This window comes from Sus scrofa, chromosome 8 (genome assembly GCF_000003025.6).
Source record: "Sus scrofa isolate TJ Tabasco breed Duroc chromosome 8, Sscrofa11.1, whole genome shotgun sequence".
NCBI classification, from domain to species: Eukaryota; Metazoa; Chordata; class Mammalia; order Artiodactyla; family Suidae; genus Sus; species Sus scrofa.
In genome coordinates, this window is record NC_010450.4 from 130,592,371 (window position 1) to 130,605,698 (window position 13,328).

Sequence of the window (13,328 nt, forward strand, 5' to 3'; positions counted from 1 at the left end):
AAGGATTAATGATGTTCTCTTTTCTCTTTAGTGAGGTGTCCACATCTTTTGTCCATTTATTTATTTATTTATTTTTATCTGTTTAGGGCCACACCCAGGGGCATATGGAAGTTCCCAGGCCAGGGGTCCAATAGGAGCTGTAGCGGCCAGCCTAGCCACAGCCACAGCAAGGCCAGATCCAGATCCCAGTGGCATCTGAGACCTACATCGCAGCTCAGGGCAAGACTGGGTCCCTTAACCCACTGAGAGAAGCCAGGGATTGAACCCGCATTCTCATGGTTCCTAGTTGGTTTCCTTACCACTGAGCCACAATGGTAGCTTATTATCTAAAAGATTTTTTTTTAATATAGAGTTCTTTGTGTTATAGAGCAAGTCCTTTATTAGATATATGTTTTGAAATGTTTCTTCAGTCTGTGGGTAAGCTTTTAACTTTATTAAAAATAACATCTGGGAGTTCCCATCGTGGCTCAGTGGAAACGAATCTGACTAGCGTCCATGAGGATGCAGGTTCCATCCCTGGCCTTGCTCAGTGGGTTAAGGATCCCGCATTGCCGTGAGCTGTGGTGTAGGTTGCAGATGTGACTCGGATTTAGCGTTGCTGTGTCTGTGGTTTAGGCTAGTGGCTGCAGCTCCGATTGGACCCCTAGCCTGAGAACGTCCATATCCCCGAGTGCGGCCCTAAAAAGAAAAAAAGAAAAATAGCATCTGAACTCAACATTGTAAATCAAATATATACTTCAATAAAAAGAAAGCTATGATAAAACTAAAACAAAAAAAATGTTTACATGAAAAGAATGTCATTTGAAGAGCTAGTTTTCATTGTGATGCAATTTATCCATTTTTTCTTTTACAAAATTCATGACTTTTTTTGTCTTAAGAACTCTTTGCTTAACCCCAAATAATAAGGATCTTCTTCTTTGTTATCTTCTGTAAAAACCTTTAGGTCTTTCTTACATTTCAGATGAATTGTTCTTTATGGTGTGAGGTAAGGGAAGAAGTTCTTTTTTTTTTAAGGGATTACCAGCTGTTCCAGTTTGCCTTTACTTGCTGACTTGCCTTTTGGCATCTTTGCCAAAAGCCTGTTGGGCACATGTGATTGGACTTATTGCTGGACTTTTATTGTATCCCATTGATCTGTATGTCCATTTTTACGCCAGTACCACACTGCCTTGATTACTGTAGGTTCTAATTAAGTCGCAAAATCAACTCATTCAAGGGTTCCACCACTGCCCTTCTTCAATGTTGTTTTGGCTGTGTTAGGTCCTTTGCATCTCCATATATATTCTAGGATCAGTTTATTGATTTCTACAAAACAGACTGCAAGCGTTTTGAATCGTGCTAAATTAGATCAATTTGGAAAGAACTGACAGGCTGAAAATATTGGTTCTTCTGACCATGAGCATCTCTCTCTCCATTAATTTAAAGCTTCTTTCATTTCTTTCAGCAGTATTTTCTAGTGTTCAGGAAACAAACATTTTGCTAAATTTATCCTTAAGTATTTTCTTAGTTTTTGGTATTCCAAATGGAACGTTAAAAAATTTTAGACTATGATTGGTGTGAGTATATTATAAGTGCAACTGACTTTTATGTATTGACCTCCAATCCTGACACCTTTCTATATTTACTTAATAGTTCTGGTATTTTTTAGTGGATTCCTTTGAATCGCCTACAGATAACCATGTAGTCTATAAATAGGATAGTTTGACTTTTTACTTTCCAATCATTATGCCTTTTCTTTTTCTTCGCTTGCCCTATTTTGTGGACTCATACCCCTATGGTGAATAGAAGCAGTGAGAGACATCTTTGCCTTGCTCTCAATTTTAGGAGGAAAGCACTTGCTCTTTCCCCATTGAATACGAAGTTAGCAGTGTGTTGGCTCCTTCAGGTTGAGGAGGTTCCTAGTCAGCTAAGAGTACTGGTCATATGCACAAGGAGCTGTTGACGCCTATCAATTTTTTTCTACCTGTATGGAGGTAATTATATGATATATTTTTTTTTTTTGGTCTATTATGGCAAAATAAAATGGATTTTCACGTGCATTTCTGGACCAAATCCCAGCTGGTCACAAGGTAGCATCCTTTTTCTATTTCGCTGGATATTTGATGTGTTAAAGCTTTGTAAAAGATGTTTGTATCTGTGTTCACATGAGAGAGATATTTAGTTTTCTTTTCCTGTAATGCCTTCATCTGGTTTTGGTATTAAGGTTAGCATGCGAGAATTAATCTGGAAGTGTTCTCTCTTCCTCTATGCTCTGAAAGGGTGTGTAAAGAATTGATATCATCTCTTCTTAAGAGGGTTTGCACATTTCACCCATTTGCATAGAAAAAGTAATGTTGGCGCTGAAAGGCCTAAAAAACACAACCCAAAAGTCAGGTGTCTAAGGATCCCCAAGATTTAGAGGTTACCTGTTTCCATAAAATTCAAATGGTTTACCTTCCTTCTATGTTTCTAGAAACCAGAAATGTCCACGACAACGATTGTTATGGCTGCTGCGCAGCAGCCCCGTGGCCGCAGTGTATCAGCTCCAGCGGCTCTTTTACCGGCGAGAAACCAAGCGAGCCCTCGGAGAGTTGGAGAACTCAGGTTTATTATGTGGGCTCAGAGGAGATCGCTCTCCAGAGTCTGAGCCCCAAGGAAGGGTTTCACAAGGCTTTTACGGGCTAGTTCTTACAGGTCATGCTTGGCGGGACGGACAGGCAAGGTAGTAGATGCGGAAGCAGGTGTACAGAAGCGGATGCGTGGAGGAGGGTGGTTAGGGGCAGCTGGCTGGACTTTGCTTTGGCATCATGGCCGGGGTGTCTCTACCTTTTTATCGGGGCATTTTCTCCTACACTATAAGGATTCTTGTGGGGCTTATGTTTCTGCTAAGCCCTCACTTGCTAGTGTCCTCGGTGGCTCCTCATGCCTGCCCCCTTTCCACATCTGCACCCCAGTGTGGATTTCACTTGAGAGTCTCCTTTCCCAAAGTACCGGTGACACAAGGCTTCTGTGTAAGGTTTGGGGATGACAATAGGCATTTATAGAACAGCTTACAGTTTAAAATTTCCTATGAGATAGAAATGGGCCACAAAATTCATTTCCAACACACTTTATCTCTCCTTCAAGTCATTCTATAGCCCTGAGGCTGAAACATGCTTCATATTCCTCATTTTCCTCAACTGTAATTAGAAGTTCCTGGTTGAGCTCAGCGTTTAACCAAAATAATGATATCTGCAATTAGAATGATTCTTGGACTGTAGCACTGAGCCTAGGTCATTATTCCATAAATGAATGAATCCCTTAACGTTTAGATTTTTCACAAAAATTGTCTAGCTAAAATAAAAACCCTAGAGCCATTCCAGAATATAAAAATCTCTACGTGTTTCAAAAACACGTTGAATTAATTTGTAGTTGTATTTTTTTCAAACTTCAGCATGTCTTTCATATTTGCAAGCAGTGTATATTCGATATACAGTATTTTTTAAAATATCTGTTATTTTTTAATATTCATCTTATTTTTATTTAAATTGTTTTGACCATGCCTGTGGCATGTGGATGTTTCCAGGGCAGGAATCCAACTCATGCCAACAGCAACCCAAGCCGCTGCAGTGACAACGCTGGATCCTTAACCTCCAGAGAACCCACTGTACCACAAGAGACCTCCATATCCAGTTTATTTTCACATGATAATTATTATTCAGGAAATAATTCCGTAAAAAGCAAGCATTCTAATAGCAAGTTAAGGGGTCAGGAAATGTTGATTCGTTAAAAATATTATCTTTGACTCATCACCTGTGTTCCAGCACTTGCCAACTAATGCCAAAAAGTCCATCGACTCTTTGTGCTAATTAGACCTAAAGAAGAACAGAAGGATCAAAGGGTGAGGACCTGCAACCTGAGCCTCTCTGAGGTCACTGTCACCCTGTGACTCTGGGTGAGGTAAACCCTTTGTGGTTGTTGATGGCCACTTGAAGTGCTTCCTCCATTCTTTCCATTGTCGAGTATTTAGGGAGGTCCAGAATATTATGACAGGTCAGTGGCCTTGGGTTATCTCTTTCACTCAAAGTTTCAGGACAACGAAATAAGATTCCCATTTTCTGTACGCCTCGTACATGCAACCTGTCATTTCCTGTAAGAAAAACTAAAAAAGGAATAAACGTTGGTTAAGATACTTCAGAGAAAGAGCAAAACTTAAAATAAAAAGGAAGAGGGAGTTCCCACTGTGGCTCAGTGGAAATGAATCCGACTAGCATCCATGAGGATGCAGGTTCGATCCCTGACCTCACTTAGCGGCTGTAGCTCTGATTCAGCCGCTAGCCTCGGAACTTCCATATGCCTTGAGTGAGGCTGTAAAGAGCAAAAATATAAATAAATAAATAAATAAAAAGGAAGAAATACCTCACTATGCAGAGAAAACTACACAGACCATGTAGAGTCAAGAAAAATCATGACTTTTTTTTTTCCCCCCTTAAGGGCTGCACCCACAGCGTATGGAGGTTCCCAGGCTAGGGGTCAAATTGGAGCTGCAGCTGCTGGCCTACGCCACGGCTACAGCAACACAGGATCCAAGCTGAGTCTGCGACCTACACCATAGCTCATGGCAATGTCAGATCTTCAGGCCAGGGATTAAACCCACATCCTCACGGATACTAGTGGGGTTTGTAACCCACTGAGCCACAGTGGGAACTCCCAAGAAAAATCATGATGTTTGGTCTTTGTCTTTGGTGAGTTCATGATCTGGCTGGGGGAGATTACACACAGGAAAAGATAACAGCAAGATACAAGGACGTGAAGAGCTCACGAAGACCCCGAGACCCAAGGCAGGGAGAGAGGCACCAAGCTGGGGTGCCAGGGAAGCATCGGAGGTCACATCTGGCTAGTCAGCTCTCAAGAAAAGGAGCCGGGTGACCTTTCTAGGCAGAGGGGGGAAAAGCCCAAGAAAAAGCCCAATGTAGGAAACTGTCTGTGAACTCACTGAAATTGCAGCCAATGGAACGACTGGGCTGAAGCAGAAGTTTCCCATTAAGAGAGAAGATTGTTGGAAAGATAGTCTGGGCTTGTAGAGAAATAGGTTAGGCTAATGAGAAATCGGAATTGTCCTCAGACATCCGCCATCACAACAAAAGTAGCAAGAAGAAACGTGTATCTCAGGAGGAACTGAGAAATGGGATGAAAAGGTAAGAAAATAAGTCATTAGGCCTGTCCTATGGAAACCACAGAGAAGAGAAACTGCACCCAGAGAAGTTCTTGTGCCAAGGTCACAGGGCTTAGTGGTCCTGAGCCTGGGGCTTTGAATTAGCTTGCTGGGTTCAAATTCTCCTTCTAACACTCACGAGCTGTCTGAACATGGATGGGCAAGCTACTAAATGCCTCAAGCCTCTCTTTTTACCTAATTCGTAAGGTTGCTGTTAGGATAAAGGGAGGTAATAGATACAAAGTGATCAGTATAATGCCTGGCATAGAATAAGCAAACAGAATAAATGCCATTATTATTATTATATTATTATCCTCTAAGTTATTGCTCTTATCATTTCTAAAATAATATTTGAAAAAAGAAAAAAAAAGACAATAGTATTTGAGACAGTTTACATTGTCCTATTTCCACAGGACCTTAGACAGTTAAATAAGGTAGAAATGTGAGCTAAAAGCTCAATAAGGAGCCAGCTAGAGTGAAGAAAGAGGACACAAGTGGAAATTGGAGGTGGGAATAAATCAGTGTAGACAAGGTAATAAAATAGCAGTATCTTTATTACTATTGTTTTTTTAAATGAGGGAGGTTAAGGATTGGGTGTTGTCACCGTTGTGGCTCAGGTCTGATCCCTGGCCAGGGAATTTAGCATGTTGCAGGCACAGCCAAAAAAATTTTTTTAAAACTTAAATTTTTTAAAAAAATGGGAAAACAGGCTATGTGAGAGAAAGATACTGGTCTAGAAGGTGGGGACCTGGGTTCTAACCCTTGCTTTGCCGTTAACATACGTGATGCACCATTAATAACGACTTCCACTCAAATCAGATACGTTACAAGATATAATTATAGATCAAACCATTACCGTAATACTTACAGAGGAATTTTTTCTTTTCATCCAAAGTTAATTTATGGAAAGCTTTCCAAAACATCACTATGGTAGGGTGTGATACATGGTATCCTTGATCATATGCTGAATTCTTGAAAAGAAAAGAAGGAGTGAACTGGTTTTTAGGGGAATAAAGAGAAGGAAGAACCGGGGGCACTTGAATTATCACCTACCTTTTCAAACTGTTGCCAGTCATAGTCCGTATGTCCAACTATTGCGGTCATTAGTTCTTCAGGGTGGAAAAGCTTCAGAATCTCCTTGTCACAGACTTTATGAAATCCTCTTTGAAATTCCTCATAAACTCCCATTACAGAGGCGTTGAAAATGTAATTGACATACTTAGAAATATAGTCTTTCCTTGAGGGGAGCCAAAAAAAAAAAAAAAAAAAAAAAAGGCGGATAATATACCAATGACTAAAATATTCTCCCTGTTTGCCGTTGCTATTGAGAAGGAAGAGTAAATGACGTTAGCATAAGACACAACCCCAGAGGACACAGGGCTAGGAAAGCACTCGGTCGCCTACAAGAAGGGAACTTGGGGATCCAGCAGAAGGCTTTGTTTTGCTTTTGCTCCCATTTCCCCCGGCTGTAGACAGGATGGTATTTGATGGTTTCAAAACACGCATCTGAATGTGTCATTCCCCTGCTTAAACTCTTTCAGAGGCTTTCCACCGCCTTTAGGGGGCATTTCAGACCTCTTCAGCCCGATGGACGAGGCCTCTGTGCTGTGAGGCTTGCCCGACTCAGCAGCCCCTTCCCACTTCTGCGGGACCCTCCGGCCACGCCGACCCTCAGTTCCCTGGCCTCACTGTCTCTCTTACAGTTGAGCCACAGAAGGCAGCTTGCTCTTCACCTTCACCTGCCAACTTGTCACTCATCAGAATTCAAAATGAACACGACGCATCACGTTGCTCCCTCTCTCCCCTCTCATGACGCATCATTACATGAGGATCTGTTTCGACAAAGGTTGTCTTCGCCACCCCGTGATGATGTCTTAATCACAGGTTTGCTCCTGGAGGTCTTTCCCCCGGCAACATGCTAGTCCCCCACCCTCTGAGTACCCTTCGTGGACCGTACCAAGTCAGCCCCCTCTGCCCTCCCCGGTAACCAGTGGTATGCTGCTAATTGTTCTACAAGCAGCTCTCTTAAAAGGAGAGAGAAAAAGAAGACACTCTCATTCGCACCCACTTGCCAATTCCTACTCCCACCATAGCTGATTTCAAGCTACTTACACTTTTAATAACCCTCAACATCTCTGAAAATTTACCAATCAGCTCTCAGAAGCTCCAGCATACCGCTATCTGTCACTCTCTAGACTTTTTTTTTTTTTTGGCTTGTGCCCTTTTAGGGCTGCACCCACAGCATATGGAGGTTCCCAGGCTAGGGGTCCAATCGGAGTTGTAGCCGCTGGCCTACACCACAGCCACAGCAACACCAGATCTGAGCCGTGTCTGTGACCTACACCACAGCTCACAGCAATGCCGGATCCTTCACCCACTAAGCGAGGCCAGGGATCGAACCCACCACCTCATGGTTCCTAGTCGGATTCGTTTCCATTGTGCTGCGACGGGAACTCCTCTCTAGACTCTTAATTGGTTTTCTCTTCAGCGTGCTCTTCTTATCTGACATCCTATTACATAATAATTTCTCTGTGTACTGACTTTCTGCCCCACTGGAATTTAAGCTCCAGATTTTGTCTTTTTCACTGCTTTATCTCTGGCTTCTAGAATAGGGTCTGGTATAGAGCAAGAGCTCTAAAATAGTTGCTCGAATCCGACTAGGAACCATGAGGTTGCGGGTTCGGTCCCTGCCCTTGCTCAGTGGGTTAACGATCCGGCGTTGCCGTGAGCTGTGGTGTAGGTTGCAGACGCGGCTCGGATCCCGCGTTGCTGTGCCTCTGGCGTAGGCCGGTGGCTACAGCTCCGATTCGACCCCTAGCCTGGGAACCTCCATATGCCGCGGGAGCGGCCCAAGAAATAGCAACAAAAAAAAAAAAAAAAAAAAAAAAAAAAAAAAAAAAAAAAAATAGTTGTTAAATAAATAGTGAAAAGTGCTGCCGAGGCAGTATTTAATCCTGCCTCCTCTCTCCCCTTCTTTTCCTTGTAGCATTTTATCTTTTGAAAGAGATCAGGAACCGAAATGATCATTTGAGAAGATAAAACACATTCATAAAGTATATGTGTATTCAAAACAGATATACTAGGTCTCAAAACTTACTTGTTGATTTGGTCTACAGATACAGAGCTCCCATTTGGAATTAAATCAACAGCCTCTTTGTCCCAGTATATCTGTAACCAAAATATATTCAGGCATCAAATAAGAAAGAAAATATGAATAATCAATCATAATACCATTATTGCTAGTATATTTTTCCCTATAAAATGTTAAATAACTAGGAGTTAAATAATTATTTATGTAGTTCAGTCTTCTAAATATATATAAAAATAAAAACATACCCTAGTATGTGTTGGATATTGCTTTTATTTTATTTATTTTTTTTGCTTTTTAGGGCCACACCCACAGCATATAGATGTTCCTAAGCTAGAGGCTGAATCGGAGCTGCAGCTGCTGGCCTACATCAGAGCCATGGCAACGCCAGATCCTTAACCCACTGAGGGAGGCGAGGGATCAAACCCATGTCCTCATGGTTATTGGTCAGGTTCATTACCACTGAGCCAAGAAGGGAACTTCCTGTATATTGCTTTTAAACATATATCATTCCATTTGATTGTTTACACTGTTCACTGTAATTGCTGTCTTTTCACTTTCATTGAGAGGATACAGACATATAGTATCAAATGCAGAGCAAGTGGGGGAAGTCTCATAGGACAGAAGTCAAATACCCTTCAAAAAAGCAACCCCATGTTTAAGACACTACAATAAAAAATAACTCTTTTTTTGGGGCCACTCCTGTGGCATGTGGAAGTTCCCAGGCCAGGTATCAAACAGATGCCACCACAGTGACCTGAGCCACTGCAATAACAACACTGGATCCTTACCTGCTGCACCACAAAGAATTCCCAATAGAAAATATTTTTTAAAAAACCATTAAATCGGAGTTCCCGTCGTGGCGCAGTGGTTAACGAATCCGACTAGGAACCATGAGGTTGCGGGTTCGATCCCTGCCCTTGCTCAGTGGGTTAAGGATCCGGCGTTGCCGTGAGCTGTGGTGTAGGTTGCAGACGCGGCTCGGATCCCGCGTTGCTGTGGCTCTGGCGTAGGCCGGTGGCTACGGCTCCGATTCAACCCCTAGCCTGGGAACCTCCATATGCCGCGGGAGCGGCCCAAGAAATAGCAACAATAACAACAACAACAACAACAAAGACAAAAGACAAAAAAAAAAAAAAAAAAAAAACATTAAATCTAGGAGTTCCGCTCATGGCTCAGCAGAAACAAATCTGACCAGCATCCATAAGGATGTAGGTTCGATCCCTGGCCTCGCTCAGTGGGTTAGGGATCCAGCATTGCTGTGGCTGTGGTATAGGCGGGTGACTATGGCGCTGATTGGACCCCTAGCCTGGGAACCTCCACACGCCGTGGATGCGGCCCTAGAAAGACAAACAACAACAGCAACAACAACAACAACCCCATTCATTTCAACTCTGACCTGGCTTTCATTAGTACTCACAGAAAAACACAGGCCAAGTTCTTCCTTGATGTCATCAGCTTCATCATTTAGAACTTCTTGCAAACTCCTAATGAAAATTTTGGTGTAAAAAATTACATTTATTGATTTTAGAAAAATTTAAAAGAAGTCAATGTTCAATGGAAAAAACTGTGGACAATGCAGAAATACATAAAATGCCACGTGACCTTCGTCTCCACCTTCCCGTTCCCTCTTCCCAGAGTTAACGTCTGCTTACAGTTTGGTCAACCCCATGGCTAACGCATAAATAGCTGCTGCTGTGTCTTGGTGGAAATTAGAAAAAGAAGCTCCTTCCTCTAGGCCAGTGTTTCTCAACGGGGCGGGGGGGGGGGGTGATTTTGGCCTCCAGGGGACATTTGGAAAAATCTGGAGCCAACTTTGGTTGTCATGATTAAAAGGAGAGTTGCTACTGGCATCTAGTGGGTAGTCACCCCCTATGCTGCCAAACATCCCGCAAGGTCCAGATCAGTCTTCCATAACAAAGAGTTATCCAGCCCCAAACGTCCGTGTTGCCAAGGCTGGGAAACTGCTCCAGACTGTCAGAGCGAATGGTGTAAACCAAGTCAGTGTATTCTTCTACAGCACCTGAGAAAAGAATCCTTTTCCTCCACCTGCTGCCAACTCTATCTTATGACACTTTTTTTTCAATTTGTTTTATTGAAGTATAGCTGATTTACAATGCTGTGTTATTTTCTCTGGTACATACAGCAAAGTGATTCAGCTACACACACACACACACACACATTGCTTTTTTAGGGCTGCACCTGCGGCATATGGAGATTCCCAGGCTAGGGGTCTGATCGGAGCTGTAGTTGCTGGCCTACGCCACAGCCACAGCAACGCCAGATCTGAGCCACGTCTGCAACTCATGGCAACCTACACTGCAGCTCGTGGCAACACCGGATCCTTAACCCACTGAGCAGGGCCAAGGATCAAACCCCCACAGACAGTATGTTGGGTTTTTAACCCCCTGAGCCATAAGAGCAACTCCATAAATGAAATACTTTTTAACAGTTGTCAATCTGTAAACAAAGAAATGATATCTCATTTTCATTTTCATTTTCTTGATTATGCGTAAGGTTGAGCATATTTTCATATTTTGATTATACACATAGCTATCTACACACACACACATATATAACCATATCTATACCTATATCTATATATTTATGCATCAGAGATATTAATTCTTTGTCTATCATATGTGTTGCCAGTATTTTCCTCACAGGATACAGTCTGCCTTTGAATTTAGAACAAGTATTTTTCCATTCTTAAAGAAGAAAGTTGATGACAAGCTGATTTGTGAAAATAAATTCAATACAATTAAATATGATTTATTTAAAATTGATAGCACATGCATGATTCTCATTAAGCATATCATGCACCATCCAAAGCAACTGTTCCATCTGGATAGATTCAAGAGATCAGGCCAGAGCTCAGTTTATTGTACAGCTTGATAATCAGAGGAGCATTTGGCTTTTCTCCATCTTTGAGGGTTTACTTAATTTTGCAAAAATCAAATTCCTCTAAAGAGCATACGAATTTATTGAAACTGAATTCTTTGTGTGTCTGTGTATCTATGTGTCTGTGCGTGTAACATTATCTATGCCTGAACAGTTGAGACTGACTAGATATATAGCCCTAGAAAAGCAATTATATTTACTTACTTCCCCAAAAGAGGACTGAGTTCTTTTAAATCTTCGAGTGATGGTTTTTGATCCAGAAGCTTCTTAAACAGAGCCAATGGGAAAGGAAGGTTGACAACATTTAAATTGTATAGGGAGAGTCCACACAAAATCCCAAAGAGGAAATACATCTTCTTCCCACGTGTAGGCTAGAAAAGGAAAAAAAAAAAAAAAAAAAAAAAAGATTAATGTATTATAAATAACCAATAATCAAAAGGGATAACTAGGAGTTCCCGTCATGGCGCAGTGGTTAACGAATCCGACTGGGAACCATGAGGTTGCGGGTTCGGTTCCTGCCCTTGTTCAGTGGGTTAACGATCTGGCGTTGCCATGAGCTGTGGTGTAGGTTGCAGACGCGGCTCGGATCCCGCGTTGCTGTGGCTCTGGTGTAGGCCGGTGGCTACAGCTCCGCTTCAACCCCTAGCCTGGGAACCTCCATATGCCGAGGAAGCGGCCCAAGAAATAGCAAAAAGACAAAAAAAAAAAAAAAAAAAAAGGGATAACTAGATTAGTAAAAAAATGGTTTGGTTCCCTCTCCTAAAAGTCAGAAATTAGAAATAAAATGAGCTTTAAGAAAATCAAAATTTGAGGTTCTCATATAGGCTATAATACAACGTAAAATTTTCCATAAGTTAAAATATAAATTTTAGTAGTTCCCATTGTGGCGCAGCAGAAATCAATCTGACTAGGAACCATGAGGTTGTGGGTTCGATCCCTGGCCTTGCTCAGTGAGCTAAGGATCCGGTGTTGCCATGAGCTGTGGTGTAGGTCACAGATGTAGCTCAGATCTGGTGTTGCTGTGGCTGTGGGATAGGCTGGCAGCTGTAGCTCTGATTAGACCCCTAGCCTGGGAACCTCCATAGGCCACAGGTGCAGCCCTAAAAGAACTAAAATATATATATATATATATATTTATTTTTAATAGTTCCGATTATTAAATAATTGAATTTGCTTTTTGTTACTAATAGCACAACCGAACTATGAAAAAGAAATATGCACAGACAGCCTTATAAACCAAGCTTTCCACTATTTAATTTTGCAGACTTTGCCTTCAAATTCACGTAGAAAAGCGACACTTGGGAAGGCAGGGTGCACTTTACCTACACTCGCAGTGGGCACCAGGCCTGTCAGGTGTGTGTCGGGAGCGCCACCCCCTTGGGCGCTGCAGCCCTCCACTTCGGTGTGCTTACAGACAAGCTCAGGGAAGGTGACTAATGCCACTGACCACGAGGGGCAGTGAAAGGAAGACGGAAAGAGTCCTGTTGAAAGTGGCTTCAGCCTTCTCTGCACTTGGTGGTCCGGGATGTGAGAAGACCCTGGCCACTTCTGGCCAGGCCATCACTGCAGCCCGACCGAGAGGTCACTAAGCCTAAAAATTCTAACATCTCAATTCCAGTGCCAGCTTTGCTGTTGGCAGGTGCATGACTTTAGGTCAGCCACATAAGGGTCTGTGCCTCGGTCTCCTTGCCTTATTTATTTCGTAGGGTAATGGGAGAGGACAGATGTTCAAAATGCCTTTGAATTTCGAAAATGAGTGAAAAGTTCAATACAAGTACCCAGCAAAGGTGACTCTTCTACCCTAATCCGTCTTGTTTCCCATATTTATAAGGCGTCCCCTGATTCTAGTTGATTTTGTCTCTTCACTGAGCCACACACAAATCAGACGTCTGCCTCTGTGTTTTCTATCCAGCAGGATAGTATAATGCTTAAGAGTAAGAGCTTTGGGGTCAGAGAGTCCCAAATTCATATTCTGGCTTGGGCACTTGCAAGTTGAATGCCCCTGGACAGTTTATTTAATCCGAGCATCAGGTTCTTTATCTATAAAATGGGAACAACCTCACAGAGTTGATGGAAGGTTTATTTCTCTCCTCTCCATTCCCTCCTTGCAGCTCTCGGATCTATTTCGTCCCTACTCTTCAGCTTCGTCCTCAGAGCTCCACTTTC

The 13,328-nt window shown here is 42.4% G+C and overlaps 1 protein-coding gene across 7 annotated transcripts in view; it reads right to left on the reverse strand.

Annotated features, from left to right (window-relative positions):
* HERC6 (HECT and RLD domain containing E3 ubiquitin protein ligase family member 6) overlaps positions 2,571 to 13,328 on the reverse strand; it is a 70,651-nt gene continuing 59,893 nt past the window's right edge. For 4 of the 7 annotated variants that reach the window (XM_021100765.1, XM_021100763.1, XM_021100764.1 and 1 more), the window contains 6 exons: positions 11,367 to 11,533; positions 9,682 to 9,748; positions 8,271 to 8,341; positions 6,227 to 6,410; positions 6,042 to 6,144; positions 2,571 to 4,120 (listed from right to left, as the gene is read on the reverse strand). In XM_021100765.1, coding sequence (XP_020956424.1) covers positions 3,897 to 4,120; positions 6,042 to 6,144; positions 6,227 to 6,410; positions 8,271 to 8,341; positions 9,682 to 9,748; positions 11,367 to 11,533 — 816 coding nt within the window. In that variant the 3' untranslated portion in view covers positions 2,571 to 3,896. The remainder of the gene's footprint in view (positions 4,121 to 6,041; positions 6,145 to 6,226; positions 6,411 to 8,270; positions 8,342 to 9,681; positions 9,749 to 11,366; positions 11,534 to 13,328) is intronic. The other 3 variants (XM_021100761.1, XM_021100762.1, XM_021100760.1) reach the window with 2 other exon arrangements.